The sequence below is a fragment of the Typopeltis vanoorti genome, chromosome 15, assembly GCF_054136105.1.
Source record: "Typopeltis vanoorti isolate ZY-2024b chromosome 15, IOZ_Tvanoo_1.0, whole genome shotgun sequence".
NCBI lineage: Eukaryota > Metazoa > Arthropoda > Arachnida > Uropygi > Thelyphonidae > Typopeltis > Typopeltis vanoorti.
This window is the reverse complement of record NC_143563.1, coordinates 121,598,896-121,619,424: the sequence shown is the minus strand read 5'-3', so window position 1 is coordinate 121,619,424 and position 20,529 is coordinate 121,598,896. Positions and strand designations below refer to the sequence as shown.

Here is a 20,529-nt window from a genome sequence, read left to right as displayed (position 1 = left end):
AAAATTTTATTGTTCAGTCAGATGTTTTTTGTATTTAGAAAGAAGCATTTTAGGAGATATCAAATTTATTACTAGATGGTGTAGACCACCCACATTACGGAAACCTGCGACTTACTGACATTGTGTCAGTGGCTTAAAATGGCTGCATGAGAAATAACTTCCATTCAGAGTTGCCAACATTTGACGATAGAAACATGGTACAAAGAATTGTAGTAATAAGTTTTACTTTTGTTTAAAGGTATCATAAAACGTTTAGAAGGTTGAATTTTTTTCTATTTTAATCCTTGCAGGATGTCAGAAACATTGATTTTTGGAAAAGAAACCATTAAGGTCGAGGGCCGTATCCGGCCTACAGGCCGCTAGTATGCAACCTCTGGTTTAGATGTTTGTGGTTCTTAGCCGTGTTTCATGGTATAAACAATACTAAGGGAAAAAATATAATTTAAATTTAATTATTATTAAATTATAAATTAAAATCATATACTTTTTTTAATTGTAATTGTATATTTGCTCGTGGTGCTAATCATAATTTGAAGCATTGTAATGAAAATGGTTTGATGTGATATCAAGTGGGAGACAAGGGTTGTTTATCTCTACTCCTGTTCATATGTATGAATCAAATGAAAGAAAGTAGCATTAAACTTGATATCAAAGATGGAGTGTGACATAGCTTTTTAACTTTATGCACATATTATACTCCAAAATAAATTCAGCTGAGGTCTATAGAACTACTTAATAAAAATAATGATAAGATTTAACAAATTTGGCTTGATATCAGCAATAATAAAAAGCAGTGGTGGCTCATGGCTTGAAATCATGGGGATGCTGCAATTTTCGAAAAAATATACATACACACACTGTAAGTACACTGTACACGTGATTGGATAAAATATCAAAATTATGGTAAAATTTAAAAAAAATTAAACACGAAAAAATATTGTTTATTATCAATAAAATTATACAGTTTAGTGTAATTCAAAGGGGTGCTTAAGGGTCAAAGCTGTATAACTGAGAGGAGACCTCCACATAGCCTTTAAAGGAATGCGGAGAACCGACCAGGGCTTCTGACCTAATGTCCAATCCTCACCTTCTCGTGGTGCACCCTGTTGGGTATCTACTTTGATACTGAACGAACGAGGATGGGCTGGCAATTTGGGATTTAGCCGACCAAATTGTATTCTTATTGGTTAAACCAAAATAAAAAATGATGGTACAACATGACAAAATTTCATGACGGCTGGGGCGTCGCCCGGTTAAACAAGGCCCCCGTTGTTTTCGCCAGGGAACCAGGGCGAACAGCGAAAAGTCAGCTACTGGAACAAATCTGAAAACAAACCCCAACTCAACATCACCAGAGTTAAAGATCGGTACTATCAACATAAGAAGCCTGAATGGCAAAGAAATGGAGCTAGCTGAGGAATTAGATAAGTACCAGATCGACATAATAGGGGTGACTGAAACAAAAAAGACCAAAACTGGTGAGATATTTCTGAGCAATAAATACAAAATGTTATATTCAGGCAATGACAATCAAGGAAAAGAAGGAGTAGCCATAGTATTCAACACAAAATATGAGGCTAATCTTCTTGAATGGCAGTCAGTCTCAAGTAGTAATGTGGGCAAATATGAGAATGGGGAACTGGACAATGAGACTTATTTGTGCCTATGGTCCCACAGAAGGTTCTACTAAGGTAGAAGTGGAGGAATTTTTTGAGGCTTTAGAAAAAGCAACTGACACAATGAAAAAGGAAAAGTTGGTCCTTGTTGGGGATCTAAATAGTAGAGTACGAAATGATTGTGAGACATACAAAAATATTTTGGGAAAATTTGGAGAAAAGAGCAAAGCTAATAATAATGGCAAATATCTGTTGGATTTCTGCTCAGGACATGGACTGGTTATTACTAACACCATTTTACAACATAAAAATGTGCACAAATTCACATGGAGAGAAGAGGCTAGGAATAAGAAAAGTCTCGTTGACAATGTTATTGTTGATAGCGATGTTTTCTCCCTGGTGCAGGACACCAGAGTGTACAGAGGATTTGAAATTGGAAGTGATCACTATTTAGTCTTGAGCAGGATAAAATTGAATTTCATATTGAAAAGAATAACATGTAAGAAAGGTTTAAAGTGAATAAAAGTTGAGCAGCTCTCAGATGTGAACTGTAGACTAAAATATAGAAATATTATTGAAAAGAAAATGAAAGAGTTTGAGAACAGGAATCAAACCTTGGAGATTCAGTGGCAAACTCTGAAGGAAACATTGAATTGATTGATTCTGCCAGAGACGCATGTGGTGAGGTTGTGTGCAAAGATAAAAAAATCAGAACTCCCTGGTGGCCACAGGAAGTTAAAGAGGCAGTGAAGGAAAAGAAGAAAGCATATCAAAAGTTCCTGGCAAATAAGTCAGCTTTTACTCTTACAGAATACAGAGACAAATGTAAGAAAGCTAAACAGTGTGTAAAACTAGCTAAACAAAAGTCACGGGAGGACTTTGGCAAGAATATAGAAAATAAATATCAAGAAGGTGGCAAAATATTCTGGAGGTTGTTGAAGAAGCTTAGGAATGGAGGAAAGAGTGCTGTAAAAGGAATTAGAGATGATAAAGGTGAAATGAAAACATTAGAAAAAGATATCCTTGAAGTATGGAGTAATTACTTTGAAAAACTGCTAAATGAAACAAGCAGTGATGACAGCACAGTGATAAAAAACACTGACCAGGCATGCAGTCAGGATTACATATCCATACTTGAAGTAGAAAAAGCCATCAAAGGCTTGAAATGTGGAAAGGCAGCAGGAGTAGATGATATTCGACCAGAAATGCTGAAGTATGGTGGTATAAGAGTCTTACAGTAGCTGCACTGCATAGTTCAGAAAGCCTGGACAGAGGGACGAATTCCCGATGATTGGAGTAGAGCTCTCATAGTACCAATATATAAAAAGGGAAATAAAACTGAATGTGAGAATTACAGAGGTATTTCCCTACTGAGTGTTCCTGGCAAGATCTATGCAAGTATACTTGAGGAATGGTTGAGAAGAATTGTGGAAGAAAAGCTTGATTCAGGCCAAATAGTGGCTGTCAGGATCAGATCTTCACTTTACGACAAATAGTCGAGAAAGCATGGGAATATAACAAAAATCTGTATTTAAGTTTTGTCGATTTGGAAAAGGCATATGACAAGGTGCCAAGAGAGAAGCTATTCAATACGCTGCAGTTATATGGTGTCAATGGGGCATTATATCAAGCAATACTTAGTCTTTATTTGAGTTGTGAGTCAGCAGTTAGAATTGAAGGAAGTACAGGAAGATTGTTTAATGTTAAATCTGGTGTGAGACAAGGATGTACATTATCCCCTCTGTTATTCATTATCTATATGGATCACATTATGAAGGAATGTGGTATTAAACCTGATATCAAAATTGGAGATGTTAATGTCTGCTCTTTGCTTTATGCGGATGATGTTATACTTCTAAATAAATCTGCTACAAGTCTGCAAGATTCTCTGACTAAGGTCAGCAATAAAAAGACAAAGACAATGAAAATAGGCAGAATCATTGAAAATGTCAACTGTGCTGTGAATGGAGAACCTGTGGAACAAGTAAAACATTTCAGCTACTTAGGCACAATTTTTACTGAAGATGGTAAACTAAATATAGAAATAGACAACAGAATCAGCAAAGCTGGTATCGTGGGAAGTCAATTGAATAAATTCATATGGAATAAGAAAGAAATTAGTCGGAACACTAAATTAGCTGTATACAAGATGTGTTCAAACCAATTTTAACTTATGGATCTGAGAGCTGGGTCAGAAGTAAAACACTTGACCAAAGACTAGAGACCGCAGATATGAGAGTCCTGAGAAAGATTAGAGGTGTGAACAGATGGCATCAATGGCAATATCATATTAAAAATGAGGATATTAGGAAAGAACTTGACATTGTCAGCATCCAGGAATGCATTAGCAGAGATAATCTCAGATGGTATGGTCACTTAAATAGAATGGGAGAGGAAAGATTACCAAAACAAGTGTTCTCTGCCAGGTTGGCAGGAAAACAACCCAGAGGAAGACCAAGATATAGGTGGATTGATACGGTACAAAGTGCCTTAGACGATAGAAATATAAGATCTGATAATGTTGGAGTCTTGACAAGTAACAGACTGATTTGGAGGAAAATTGTAGATAGGAAGTTAGTAATGATGTAATTTTTTCATGTAGTACTGTCATATCCTGTACACCCCTTGAGGGTACATGGCAGGAATTTGATGATGATGATGATGTATAATTCAAAATTACTCCACAAAATAAAATCCATTCCTTTCATTGTAATATCCAAACAAAATAAGAGAATTGTATAGGATTGTTGATGACAAAATTAAATATTACAACAAATATAAGTAAATTAATAAATATATTTATATATCGAGAAAAATTCAGGGTGCTGCAGTTCTGCAGTGCCTATGCACGAGCCGTCCCTGATAAAAAAGACTATAAAAAGCAGGTAGGAACACTGAAACACATCAGCTGCATCCTGAATAAATAACCATAGAACAAGTAAAACTTGCTATTTTGACATAATTGTGAAGACGGCAAATTAAACATGGAAATAGACAAGAGTAACCAAAGCGAGAGTATTTCGGAGATAAGAATATATGTGGAATAAGATAGAAATCAATTAAAACATTAAACACTGACATATATAAAAGACGGTACTCAAACTTATTTTAACTTATGGATCAGGGAGTTGGGTTAGAGATAAAGCATTTGAACATATGGTATCAATGTTCCGTTTATGAAAGACCATAATGTTAGTATTTTCTTTAAGCAACCATAATACCTGAGATTAGTAGAGTTAATATCAAGCAAGTAGCAAGGTTTAGAAAGGGAGACTAAAGATTAGCAAAAACAGCTGCTGGCTGCTCCAATGGCAGGAAGAAGACTTAATAGGAAGACGAAATTTAAGTTGACTGATGGAACCAGAAGTGCCTTATCAAAATATCGCATATGCAGGAGACAGCAGACATACGTTTCTGAGGAAAACTAGAAGAATGAACAGAAAGATTAGAGGCAAAATCATATTAAAAAGGAAGATATTAGAAAGGACCTCGACATTATCACCACAATAGATATAATCTTAGATGGTATGTCAACTTTAACCATGCTAGAGAGGAACAGATTTTAAACAATATGGTAGAAAAAGACACAGAGGAACACCAAGGGCTAGATGGATTGTGGTAGTTAAAAATGCAACAGAAGACCAATGTATATGATCTGCCAATATTACTGATATGAAATTAATAATAAACTTTCATGTGTTAAGCACATGGAAAAATTTTCATGAAAGTTTTTCCATGTGGTTATACTATAAATTAAAGATGCCATGAAATTATATTTTTGGTTTAATCCTTTATCCAAGCATAAGAAACAAAGTTTGCACGTGAAGTACTTCACGACTGAGCAACTTGTGTATAGAGGCTAATGACTTCACATCACTTGACTTGGTATTCCATAATGCAAAGCACATATCCTTACAGACATCTGCAATGCTATGGGATATTAAGGCAAGTGATGTGAAGCCTTTAGCCTCTGTATATGAGTTCCCAGTCATGAAGTTACTTCATGAGAAACTTTGTTTGCTTACACTTTGATAAAGGATTAAGACAAGAATATAATTTTTTGCGGCACTTAAGGGAGAAAGCTGCATAACTCAGAGGAGACCTCCACATAGCCTTTAAAGGAATGTGGAGAACCAACCAGGGCTTCTGACCTAATGTCCCATCCTGACCTTCTCGTGGTGAGCCCTGCTGGGTATCTACCTGGATACTGAACGAACGGGGATGGGCTGGCAATTTGGGATTTAGCCAACCAAATTGTAATTCTTATTGGCTTAAACCAAATTACAAAATGATGGTACAACATCACAAAATTTCATGCCTACTGGGGGGTGTCTCCCAGTTAAAAGGCCCCCCGCTGTTTTCACCAGGAAACCAGGGTGAAAAGAGACAAGTCAGCTACTGCAACTGCAACAAATCTAAAAAAACACCCCAACTCAGCATCACCGAAGTTAAAGATCGGTACTATCAACATAAGAAGCCTGAATAGCAAAGAAATGGAGCTAGCTGAGGAATTAGATAAGTACCACATCAATATAATAGGGGTGACCGAAACAAATAAGACAAAGGTCAGAATACAAAATGTTATATTCAGGAAATGACAATCAAGGAAAAGAAGGAGTAGCCACTGTATTCAACACTAAATACAAGGCTAATCTTCTTGAATTGCAGGCAGTCTCAAGTAGAGTGATGTGGGCAAATATCAGAATGGGGAACTGGACAATTAGACTTATTCACCTATGGTCCCACAGAAGGTTCTACTAAGGTAGAAGTGGAGGAATATTTTGAGGATTTAGAGAAAGCATCTGACACAATGAAAAAGGAAAAGTTGGTCCTTGTTGGGGATCTAAATAGCAGATTGTGAAATGATTGTCAGACATACAAAAATATATTGAGAAAATTTGGAGATAAGAGCAAAGCTAATAGTAATGGTATATATATGTTGGATTTCTGCTCAGGACATGGACTGGTTATTACTAACACCATGTTCCAACATACAAATGTGCACAAAATCACATGGAGAGAAGAGGCAAGAAATAAGAAAATCAACAATAACATAGTCTCATTGACTATGTTATTGTTGATTTTCTCCCTTGTGCATGACACCAGAGTGTACAGAGAATTTAAAATTGGAAGTGATCACTTTCATATTGAAAAGAATAACATGTAAGAAAGTTTTAAAGCAAATGAAAGTTCAGCAGTTCTCTGATGTGAACAGTAGACTAAAATACACAAAGATTATTGAAGAAAAAATGAAAGAGTTTGAGAACAGGAACCAAACTTTAGAGATTCAGTGGCAAGCCTTGAAGAAAACCTTGATTGATTCAGCCAGAGAGGCATGCAATGAGGTTGTATGCAAGGATAGAAAAATCAAAACTCCATGGTGGACACAGGAAGTTAAAGAGGCAGTGAAGGAAAAGAAGAAAGCATATCATAAGTTCCTGGCAAATAAGTCAGCTTTTGCTCTTAAAGAATACAGAGCCAAATGTAAGAAAGCGAAACACTGTGTAAAACTAGCTAAACAAAAGTCATGGGAGGACTTTGGCAAGAATATAGAAAATGAATATCAAGAAGGTGGTAAGATATTCTAGAGGTTGTTGAAGAAGCTTAGAAATGGAGGAAAGATCGCTGTAAAAGGAGTTCGAGATGTAATTACTTCGAAAAATTGCTAAATGAAACAAGCAATGATAGCACACTGGTAAAAAAACGCCCAACAGGCATACAATCAGGAATATATATCCATACCTAAAGTAGAAAAAGCCATCAAAGGCTTGAAATGTGGAAAGGAGATGATATTCGACCAGAAATGCTGAAATATGGTGGTATAAGAGTCTTATAGTGGCTGAACTGCATAGTTCAGAAAGCCTGGACAGAGGGACGAATTCCCGATGATTGGAGTAGAGCTCTCATAGTACCAATATATAAAAAGGGAAATAAAACTGAATGTGAGAATTACAGAGGTATTTCCCTGCTGAGTGTTCCTGGTAAGATATATGCAAGTATACTTGAGAAACGATTGAGAAGAATTGTAGAAGAAAAGCTTGGTGAAGAACAAGCTGGATTCAGGTCAAATAGAGGCTGTCAGGATCAGATCTTCACTTTACGACAAATAGTCGAGAAAGCATGGGAATATAACATAGATCTGTATTTATGTTTTGTCGATTTGGAAAAGGCATATGACAAGGTGCCAAGAGAGAGAAACTATTCAATACGTTACAGTTATATGGTGTCAATGGGACATTATATCAAGCAATACTTAGTCTTTATTTGAGTTCTAAGTCAGCAGTTAGAATTGAAGGAAGTACAGGAAGATGGTTTAATGTTAAATCTGGTGTGAGACAAGGATGTACATTATCCCCTCTGTTATTCATTATCTATATGGATCACATTATGAAGGAAAGAGGTATTAAACATATCAAAATTGGAGAAGTTAATGTCAGCTCTTTGCTTTATGCGGACGATGTTATACTTCTAAATAAATCCGCTACAAGCCTGCAAGATTCTCTGACTAAATTGAATAACTGTTGTAATAGATATGGTATGAAGATCAGCAATAAAAAGACAAAGACAATGAAAATAGGCAGCATCATTGAAAATGTCAACTGTGTTATGAATGGAGAACCTGTGGAACAAGTAAAACATTTCAGCTACTTAGGCAAGATTTTTAGTGAAGATGGTAAATTCAATATAGAAATAGACAACAGAATCAGCAAAGCTGGTATCGTGGGAAGTCAACTGAATAAATTCATATGGAATAAGAGAGAAATTAGTCAGAACACTAAATTAGATGTATACAAGACAGTGTTCAAACCAATTTTAACTTATGGATCTGAGAGCTGGGTCAGAAGTAAAACACTTGACCAAAGACTAGAGACCATAGATATGAGAATCCTGAGAAAGATTAGAGGCGTGAACAGATGTCATCGATGGCAATCTCATCTCCTCTCACGCACTTTTAGCTTGCGGTGTCAAGGATTTGTTAATCATGGGACCTCAAACTGTTCACAGGATAAGGTGGTCAGTCTTGCCCACCGGTGTATCCTATGTCCTGTAGTGTTGGGCTCTCAATGCCGGTTTACCTGCTTTGCGGGATGAAAAACCCCAGGATAAACTGGAGAAAAAACCCTACTGTCCACGTCCAAGACCAGCTAACTTGGCTATGGCTGAGGAAGATCCTTCAGCTCCTCACGTCACCGACAGGAATAGAACCCAGGACACTCCTTCCCCAGGCATATGGTTGCGAATCGCACAGCTAATAGGCTAACCGCGGGAACCATATGCCTGGGGAAGGAGCGTCCTGGGTCCGACAATGGCAATATCATATTAAAAATTAGGATATTAGGAAAGAACTTGACATTGTCAGCATCCAGGAATGCGTTACCAGAGCTAATCTGAGGTGTTATGGTCAAACATGTTTAAACAGAATGGGCGAGGAAAGATTGGCGAAACAAGTATTCTCTACCAGGTTGGCAGAAAAACGACCCAGAGGAAGACCAAGATATAACTGGATTGATACGGTTCAAAGTGCCTTAGACGACAGAATTATAAGATCTGATAATATTGGAGTCTTGACAATTAACAGACTGATCTGGAGAATAATTGTAGATAGGAAGAATGATATAATTTCTTGGCATCTTTGAACTTTCATGTGGTATATCATAATAGCCTGTATATCCCCTTCAGGTACATATGAAGAATTAGATAGAAAATTACAATGTAATAAGTAGTAGAGCTAAAAAGTAAATAAGCTGTTTCCATAATTAAAGAGCAAAAATACAAGGCCAGATTTCATGTTTCACTAGATAAAACTAATGGCTTCCTTATTATTATATGACACAACGCTCTCACAAAGTTAAAAAAGAGAATTGGCACTAATTCATAATATTATTATTATCCCAAGAGCTCATGGAGTCAAAGACTCATCTTTTATCACACACACAGATCATCATACTCTGTCTTAAACACACTCAAACTCCTTGCAGACACCACACTCTCAGACAAGGCATTCCAATCATTTACAACTCTGCATGAAAAAAACCTGCTTCTCACTCCTCTACTCACCCTCTTTATACAGTTTCCAGGGATGACCTCTGGTTTCCCCCTTTTCTCCCACTATTTTCTGTAGAACTTCTCCAGCATTGATCCTATAACAACCTCTTACTAACTTATAGGTCTCTATCTATCTCCTCTCTTCCTGCTGTCCACCAGACTGCAATTTACATCTTCTCAAACTTTCCTTATACTCGACATTCCAGAGGTTAGAAACTACCTTAGTCAGTTGACTCTGGACCCTTTCTAACATCTCTTTGTCCTAGTGAAAACCAGGTGACCAAATCTGGGCACAATAGTACATGTGTGGCCTAATCAAAGCCTTATACAACGGAACAAGAATCTCCCTACTTCTACACATTAGTGTGTTCCGCATCATTACCACCTTTGTGCTGTCTTCACAATTTTGGCTATGTATCCCCCTAAATTTCAGATCCTTATCCACTATCACCCCTGGATCTCTGATTTCCTCCACCTCCAACAACATATCCTCACAAAGCATAAATTCTGCATCCCATCTTTGTTTTCCAAATTTTAAAACGTTACATTTTGCAACATTGAACCCACATCCCCATTTCTGTGCCCAATCACTCAATTTATTCAAGTCTTCTTGTAAGGCTATTTCAGAATGATTAATTATTCTATGCTCTTCTGCGCTGATAACAGCTAGTTTAAATTATCAAACGACTATGCAATGACCATATAACAGTACTAAGGTAAACATGGCACACCACAGTGAATGTACCAATTAATGCTGTTTAAGATTATATTACAAACTGTCTTAATCATCAAATCCCTAATATGTACCCTCAAGGGGAGCACAGGATAATTCTATGTTGAATATTTCTGTTACTAACTTGCTATCAACAACATACCTTAAAATTAGCTTTCCATCTGTTTCCCAAACTTTTGAAATGGCTAATCCAACATTCTAATTTAAGACAGAATGATGCAATATGGTTTACGAATTCTACCTAGAGAATTTTCCAAAACTATGCCTGAATTAGTGTGGTGCCAAATAAATATGTACAGTCTTCATGATATTTCCTTTCTTCTAAAAATATCTCAAAACCTAACTATAAATTATACTTACACTTGTGTTTATTTTTTATTTAAAAAAATTTAAACAGCACACAAAACGGTCACCCCTTAACTTGTTTAAATATACAATGTTTTATAGATCAAAGAATTAGGAAAATATAAACATGTACATTTCGTATTTTTTTGTTAATAAAAAATAGAACTATATTGTAAGAAAATCTTTCTGCAAAAAAAAAAAAAAGTTTCAACAACCAAGGACTAGTTTAACAACAAAACTTATTAAACTTCAGCATATCTGTTTAATAACAGACACACATCACGCATAGCAAATCTTAAAACTTGTATATGCCCATATGGATAAGCATTAAATTATACCAATAGATATCGTTTTATTTGACAAATTTAAGTCATCCTAATTAACAAAATCTTATTTAAATTCCAAACTATGGCAAAATTATTAAAATTAGTTCAAATTATTTTACCAATACGAATGATCTCGTTGAAACCAGAATGCCAAAGATCCCCACACACCTTTTTAAATCAAGTTTCATGCAGCCAAACTGAGGAGGAAATCTTGCAATTACAATAAATCCAACTCTTTCGTATCCATGTTATTGCAAATGATTAAAAAATTCGGAAAGATTCCAAATATTGTTTAATAAAATGCATACATTGGAGTTCCACAATAAGTTGCACACAGACAAAAACACAACAAGTTACACATTTTGCGATATAAAGATTACAAACTGTGTACCAAAACTGAGAAAACTGTACTCCAGGAAATTGATGAAGCCAGGGATCCGGGGGTAGTAATAGGTAGAGAGCTGAATTTTAGAGGGTATATTGCTAAAGTAGCCACGGCAGCTCACAGGATTATTTGGTTATTGAAGAACACACTAACAAGCAGAGATAAGGGAGTTATTATTCCTATTTATAAAGACTTGATACAACCACATCTGGATTATAAATTAATGATGCCAAGAAATTATATTCTTGGTTTAATCCTTTATCCAAGCATAAGCAAACAACATTGGCATGTGAAGTACCTTCACGTATGGGATTGCCCTTCCCATAATGCATAACAGTACACACACCTGTAAGGATATGTGTTTTGCATTATAGGATGTGATGTCAGCCTCTATATATATATACACACACAAGTAGTCCAGATGTGAAGATATTTCATGTATAAACTTTGTTTGCTTACACCTGGATAAAGGATTAAATCAAGAATATAATCACTTGGCATCTTTAATTTATAGTATAACCAAGTGAAAAACTTTCAACACATCTGGATTACTGAGCTCATGTTTTTGTGAAATTAAGTGGGAGAGAGGATCCAGAGGTGAGTGGTCTCTGGAATATTCCCTATGAGGATAGATTGAGGGTTAGATCCCAAAAGTTAGTTAACAGGCCAAAAATTAGGAATATGATAGAAACATTTCAGTTACTTAAAAAATTTTATAGGAATGATGCAGGGAAAGTGTTTTGTGCACTTGGCTAGTGGGGGCAGAACAAGAGGTCACCCATGGAGGTTGAGTGGTTAGCATGGGTGCAAGGACTAGATTTTTCCCTTGGAGAGTGGTGGATGAATGGAATGGGTTGCCGGAATCATTTGCGAGTGCTTTGTTTGTTAAAGGTTTCAAGGATAGGTATGATAGATAACATGTTGATAGTTTGGGTCTCTCACAATGAGTCGTAGGACTGCAAACGTGGGGCTGGGCAATAATAATCATAATTTTTAAACTGCATTTTTCATTTCAAAATTACCATTGACAGTAATGAGGAAATAAATACAAAAGCAATCTCTAGACTAAAAATGAAGGGGGAAAAAAGTCAATATATTAAATTATATCAAACTACTATTAAAATGCCTTCCAAATTTTGTATTTGGATTTATATAAAAAAATAATGTTCATGGTGTTATTCCCTTCTCATACCTTCCTTTTCAATTTCATCATCAGATAATTCTCCTCTAGATATGGAAAAGAAGTCTGGAATAAACTGCCGCAACAACTGTTTAATTTTTTGCTTATCTTCTTTATGAATACCTAAATACACAACAAATACAAATATGAAGGTAACCATTGACAGCAGCAGAAAAAAATTTAATGCAGTAATTTGCATACTGAGAGAATATGTCATTATAAAAATGATTTTCTTTATACACTGGTTTCTGTAAATTAAGGAACAGAATAGAAGTCTGTTCTAATCTGGTTCGTGGTAATAACGAAAAAAACATATGAAAATCAGGTACAATATGTAAAAAGTGATGCTGAGTGTGATTAACATATACAAATGAGTAATGCTGTCAACAGTATGTGCAAATGAGACATGGCATAAAAGTGTGCATTGTGGAATGTATTTCCATTTCATGTCTCTAGTAAGAACAAGAAATTATGTGATAGCAAAATTATTGTATGACTAAGGCATAATTTAAACAATGAATTCAGGTGGGGAAGGGAGCCATCATGAGACTGCGAACAGCCAAAATCAGGTTCTGTGATTCACAAACTGTGGAACCAATTGTAACAGTCACAACAAGAATCTCAAATCCAAAAAATACAATGAAGGAAGGTCACTGGCTACAACCACCGTGGATATCCAAAAGCTCCAATTATATCCTTGTCAAAACAGGAGTGCTACCCTGAATCAGCTACGATCTGTCCTCATGTCAGCTACAGGAACACTGGTATCTGCTTCTACTAGCACAGAAAGCTTCACAAGGTTATCTTGTATGCTAGGCAACTGGTAGTATGTATGAAATAGACCAGGCTCCACATTAACTGGAACTAAGATCAAAGAGTTCAGTATTGTTTACAGTATAATTTGCTCTACAAAGCGATTCCAGGTGTGCTCTTATCTGAAGAGTATCCTCCCTATCTGTGAAAGACACTTGCATTGAAGGTGTCATGATATTTTAGGGAGATCTCAATGGGTGGACACATGGATCTGCATGTGCTTTCTAGCAGAACCATGAATGCTGCAACTAATAGATATGAGCTCCTGGACTCCTATCTATTATGTCCATATGTGGGTATGGACATTTATCCTACAAGATGATAACGATCATCCACATCAAGCAAAGCTCATAGAACATTTTGAAGAAGAGACTATCATACTTATAGACAGGTCAGCCAGATCTTTTGCTCTTAATCCTATTATTAAACATGTTTTTAGTGCTGTAAGTAGACATGCTACTGCTTTCAATCCCGACCCACGAACCTAGATGAATTTCGACAGCTTTTCAGGAGCACTGGTTATTAACAACTGAGCTCTTGCAAACTATTATAAACAGTAAAGAACATTGTTATCACGGTTGCTGTGAGGGGTGACTACATTCCTTATTGAGGCACATTGATAATCTCATTTTGACATCTTGTTTTAACCATTGTCTTCATGCATCCATTTTCTTAATGAATAGAAAATGATTTATTTACAATTTTTGTGGGCGTTTCTTTCATATCATATTGATTTTTGCCAAATTGCATAAAAGTCATAATTTTTAAGTTTAAGTGATTTTCTTTTTTGTTCCTTAATTTATGGAAACCAATGTGTTTGTGCCAAGTTTTATTACAAATGTTTTTAATTTTACAACAATTTTATCTGTGGTTATTCAATAAACATTTTTTTTTTTAACTTTTGACATTGAGTTGATGTGCAATATGCTTAAAACACTGCTGCTATAAACAGCAGAAACCAGAATTAATATTTGTGCATTAGAAACATGAAGCTCATAATCTTTACACACTTGTAAAAACTTCTGAATTAATGTTGAATTCAACTTGTATCATTAAATGCCTCACATGCTCTAATTTACTGACATTTCATCTTGGAATTAAATTGTTTTTAAATAATTCAAAAATTGGATGACTGAGAAATATTTTAATTTTATTTTTTGATGCGAATCAAAAAATAATTTTTTTTTTTTTTGATTCACATCATTTTGATTTTTTTGATTCATTAAAAGGTGAATGGAATTCACATCAAAGTGTACTAAGAATAAGATATCTGGACAACCAGATAATTCATCTAATGATGATGCAACTCTCACACAAAGAATTTCAGTGGATTAGATTTACTTTTTTTGCTATAAATAATGCTCTAAATCTGAGTTTATTGGAAAGGATTATAAACACAGAGCACCTTGGAAAAAAAATAACCAAAATCCTAAAAAAATGACCTGACCTCTTGTTACAAACGATGTAGAAAATTGGCATCCCTTATCTGCTCCACAAAATACCAACCACTCTCCCTAGACCTACATGGTGTTTACCAGATCCCTTGCAGCCGTAAGCGGCACTCTTTTGCCCAAACAGGCAGGACAGCGAATATCAGAACACAAGGACTACATCCGGTTTCACCAGTACAGCCACCCAAGGCTTACAGACCATGCTCTGGATACTTGCCACAGTAATACACCACAGCAAGTTTAAATTTGAAAGACTATTCATAGAATCAGCCTCAAAAAACGTGCCAAACCTCAACAAATTTGGATGCATGAGATGAGACTGCCCTAAATTTGGGAGATGTACATGAGAACATCAGCCAAACGGCCAGGAATACCTAATATAGCCTGCTAGGGGGGCGCCATCAGGAATTTAGGAAAAACAGTAGTCTCCTCTCTTCGACCTCATTTGCTGTATTGTGCCTGTGTGCACTTGTCTTAGTCTTACGTTCCCATGAAGATGGCAACGTGACATTTCCGAAATATAGGAAGTATATATTAAAGTTTGTTTAAATTTATATTCCAGTTTATGTTGTGAATTCCTTAAGTAATTTAATAATCATAAACACAGAGACCATCAAGTTCAATCACATTATGAAAATATCCACTAAGTTTTAATTCTGAATGTATATCCCAACATTCTGAAGTTTAATACGTTGATGCTCAGCTTATGTTTTGCACGGGTTATTCATCAGGCAGGAACTTGACTACATCTCAAAAATAATGCTATTTCAAATAATAATAAAGAACATTTTTTTGCTTTTAAGCATATTATCTTCTTCTTTTCAGTCATTTTATGTCCACTTCTGGACGAACACCCCTTCCAGTACTTTCCACCTTTCTCTGTTCTTGGCAATGGTTGACCAATTTTCCCCAACAAAATTTCACAATTCATCACTCCACCTTCTTTTAAGACGTCCTCGGCCTCGTTTCCCTTCATTTGGAATCCAGTTCGTTAGTATGGTGGTCCATCACTCATCTTTTCTACAGGCCTTTTTCCATTTTAGTCGTTTATGGTGAAGAATGATGTCAGTCTGGCTTCTTATCCAGGTGTTTTGCTTCTTATAACCTCTCCATTTTTCTTCAGGTTGTTAATTTATTTGCCAGTGCTTTTGTTAGCGACCAAGTTTCACAACCATGTGAGATGACTGGCAATATACACTCATTAAATGTCTTTCTTTTTAAATTCAACTTGCCTGAATGCACTTCAGGCAAGTTGAACTATCCTATTTATTTCCTTTTGGAGCTCACAGTTTAGATCAATGAGATGACCAAAGTATATGAAGAGACTCTTTCCAAGAAATTGTTTTCTATCATTATGTTTTTTGGTGTTACAACAAGATTAAACACTATTTTAGTTTTTTCTCTATTTATTTTTAGACCGACTTTTCTGATTTCATGATATAGGTCTTCTATCATTATATTAAGATCTTCTGTAGTGTTTGCAAAAATTATGTCATCTGCATATCTTAGGTGTGTGAAGTTTCTATCATTAATTTTTATATCAAGGTTTGTCCAGTTTATATTATTAAATATTTCTTGAAGGACTGCTGTAAAGATTTTGGGAGATGTACATCATGAGAGTCTCCTTGTCAGAGACCTTTTTTCAATTGATATTTTATTGCTACTTGTGTGAAGTTGAATTGTTGCTGTTGCAGTGTAGTATATTTCCCAGAGAAGGTCCATATATTCTCCAGGAACTCCTGATCCTGGAGTGCTTCGATTATTGCATAAGTTTTGATGGAATCAATGTTTTTCATAATCAATGAAGGCTAAACAGAGAGGAACTTGGTTTTCTTCTGTTTTTTTCTATTTGTTTTACTGCATGAATATGATCAATTGTGTTAAAGACTCTACAGAATCCTGCTTGTTCTACTGGTTGATTTGAGTCTAGAAGAGGGGTTAACTTGTTTGTTATTACTTTTGTGAGAAGTTTACAGGTTAGAGAGCATACTAATTGGTCTATAGTTTTTTACTTCTTTGTCCCCTTTTTTAAATAACAGTATCAGAGTAGCATTTTTCCAGTTTTCTGGTATCTTCTAGGCATAGATTTAATAAGTTTGTAACATGGTGAATTATATTGTTTCTTCCCATTTAATTAATTCTATGTGAATTAGGTCTTCACCAGGAGATTTTCAATTTGTTTTAACGCTCGTTTTATTTCACCTGAAGTGATTGGGGGAGGGGGGAATAATTCCATATGGAATTATGGAGAAGAGTTATTTATATTTGATTTATCTATTGAAGGATCGCTATAGAGTTCTTTATAAAATTCTTCTAGCCTGCTTAGGATTTGTTCTTGGTTCCTTATTGTAGTTCCATTCTTATCTTTTACTGCAGTTATTTGACATTTGCCAACTGATAAATGTTTTCTTAGTATTTTCATAGTTTTGTTTTCAATTGTTTATTTTATTTTTTTTTTGTGTTACAAGATCTTATTTCATTACTTATCTTTTTCCTTATTGTTTTGCATATTCTATTTTAGAAATTAAGTTTTGTCTTGTTTCATATTTCGTCTCATTTTTAGTAGTTGCAAGGTTTCCTCTGAAATATGGTCTTTTTGTTTTTTGTTGCTTTTGAATTCATTGGCTGCTGAGATTATTACTTCCATGAGGTTTTTGCTTATTTTATTTATGTGTTCTTCAAATATATTTATTAAGTCTAGTTTTTGATTGAGTTTTTCTTCATAATCCTTCTTGTTTTCAATAAGGTAAGTCAAAACTTCTTGATTTTTTGTTGTTTAGTCATTTTATTCTTTCCAATTTGGGATTTATTTTAATTTTGGCTCTGACCAGTTGGTGATCACTTCCTGTTTTTACTTGATTTAGTATTGAGGTATATTGAACTATTTCTTTATTATTACACAGTATATAATCTATTTCATTTTTTATTTCTCCATGTCCATTTTCTTTTAAGGGCTTTCTTAAAAATGTATTCATAATATAAAGCTTGTTATGATAGAGAATTCTGTAAGAGCCATTCTTGAGTTGCTGCTTGTACCATATATATATATGGTCCTATTGTGTCTATTTGGTGAATAGTATTAACATCACCCATTACTATAGTAAAGTTTTGATCGCTATTTCTTTCTTTGTCTAGAGTGTGCTGCAGCGAGTCATAAAATACTTCTATCTCTTCATCAGTGCAGGATGAGGTGGGAGCATATATTTGGATGATCCTGATGTTAACTTTAGAGTTTATTTTAAGTGTAATTTCTATTATTCTTTCATCTGTATAATTAAATTCTTCTGTAAGGTGTGTAATTTTTTTCTTAATTAGAAATCCAACTCCATATTGTCCTTTAGTTTTTCCATTTTATTAAATGTTCATCCTGCCTGCAAACTTCACTTAAACCTATGATGTCCCATTTAATATGTTTTAGTTCTTGCTCTAAGATGGTAAGGTCTTCCTCTTCTTTAAGTGTTTAACAATTAAATGTTCCTATATAGAGGAAAAGAGGATTGTATTGATTACTGTTATATTTATGAATTTTTGGGCTATTCCAGTATTGCTTATTATTTGGAAAAGCATATTACACATAACAAATCCAATTGGGTAGTGATAGTGATTTTATGATTATACCAGCCTAGGTTGTCTACAAAAACAGCAAAATTTAATTATAATTAGTGGATGTTCTCTACTCCAACAATACTCAAGGATACTTCATATACTAGTGTTATCGACTGCTGTCACCACTCATATTTTCTGCGACCGTAGATGATTTTTCTCATTAAAAAAGGATTAACAAGGTTTTTCTTGGAAATAAATTCTAAAATCTAATTTCTCTCTGTATAGAAGCACAGAAGGATGAAAATTCTCAGAAGAAATTTCCCTTATACATATTTTTTATTAGGCTAATTGATTAGGCTAGGGACTCCAAGTCCCTAGCCTAATCAATTTCTTGCAATTTACCTTTTCAACTCTAAATACATAACCTCACATTTTGCAATTAAATTGACAATCATTATTCTTTGTTCACAATTTTAACTTATCTAAATCATCCTGCAGGATATCTACATCACCTTTATCAACTATTGCTCTGCCCAGTTTGCATCATCAACAAACAACTAAATATTCCCACCTGACCCCCCCCTAAATAGTTCTGTATATCACTAATATAAACATTATAGAGTAGTTGCTTAGTTCAGAATCCTGAGGCACTCCACTAGTCACCCTCATTATACTAGATTCCAGTCTACCATACACCAATTTGCGGTGACTGTCTGTGAACCACCCCAATGCTACTAACTTCATAACTCCATTCTAATTGCATTTGCTCCAACTTTTGTAAGTTTTCCATGTGGTATTCTGTCAAATGCTTTCCAATATCATGGTGTAGTCAATTCCTTTATCCAACTGTGTAGTCACTTTACTACAAAATGTGAATAAATCACTGAGACATGACTTATCCTTTACAAAGCTGTGCTGCCCACTATGGAATATAGTGGTCTGTCTTGCAGCCATATTTATATAAAAGAACTATCTTACCCTCTTTCCACTCCTTTGAAACCTTGCTAGAGCTGAGACTTAGATTGAATATCTTCATCAGAGGCAATGCCAATTTTCTTGCACATTCACATAGTACATGGACTGATGCACCACCCATTCCAACTGTGAAGAAGATTGATATTTTTTAATATGCCGAACACCACCTGTTCATCCACCTCAATTCTGACATGCATCTTTGCCACATTAACAATTTCAACTCGGATGTATACCATTGCAAAATGATCACTCAGCAACTCAACTGTTTCTTTTGCCTATGTCACCTTCTTACTATCGGCACTGATTAGGTATCCTACCATAGTCTTTTTTGTTTTACTTCCTGCATAACAAAACTTCTCTGGATTTACTTTGGCATTCTCAGCTAATTTTCTCTCATAATCTGATTTGGCCTTTCTTACCATACTAGTTGCACTTTGTAGTGCTCATGACTATGCCGCTTACCTTTTAATTTATACTCTCTCCACGGTGTTTTCTTTTTTTGCAGTCAACAAAAGATTCTGATATAGCATGCTCACAGATTCGAGACCCCTTCGACACTTCTGCATATGTCAACAGGAGGAGAATCAATTCCGATAATAGGGTAATCAGTCCGTATTGTGGGATGAGTTATTTATTATTAAACGGAAAATTAACTTCTCTTTTATGATCATTGTGGTTAACTATGTTGCTTGTATAACAGTTGAAAAATTTTACCTATAAAGCACGTGATTTCGCGTGTTGGCGACAAATTCATACGTCCTTCATTTCTTTCTCCCCTTCAGCATGAATTAACTATTCTTGGCAAGTCACGAAGTAGAGATCTACAAACTGTGGGCGTACTATACTGCTTCTCTCAAAACAATTTCTGATCACTTCCCATGCACTATTGACATTCTTTTCTTGCAGCTTCTCAAACCATGGCATTGATTCGAGTTGACTCGGAATTGTCATAATTACCAGCTTTATCATGAACTCTTTCTTCAGAGAGAATTTTACAGGTTCGACAACTTTCCAGAACAAGATTGCAAGGTCTTTCTCTCCAACTGAAGGCAAATACCTTGGTTATGTTCGGATACTATTAGCAAATCCAACACTCTCAAACTCCTTGTCCCC

The 20,529-nt window shown here is 35.2% G+C and overlaps 1 protein-coding gene across 18 annotated transcripts in view; it reads right to left on the bottom strand.

Moving 5' to 3' along the window:
* Window positions 1-20,529, bottom strand: part of LOC150099111 (paired amphipathic helix protein Sin3a-like) — a 578,777-nt gene that overhangs the window by 195,600 nt on the left and 362,648 nt on the right. For all 18 annotated transcript variants that reach the window (XM_090404589.1, XM_090404593.1, XM_090404598.1 and 15 more), the window contains one exon: window positions 12,644-12,754. In XM_090404589.1, coding sequence (XP_090260715.1) covers window positions 12,644-12,754 — 111 coding nt within the window. The remainder of the gene's footprint in view (window positions 1-12,643; window positions 12,755-20,529) is intronic.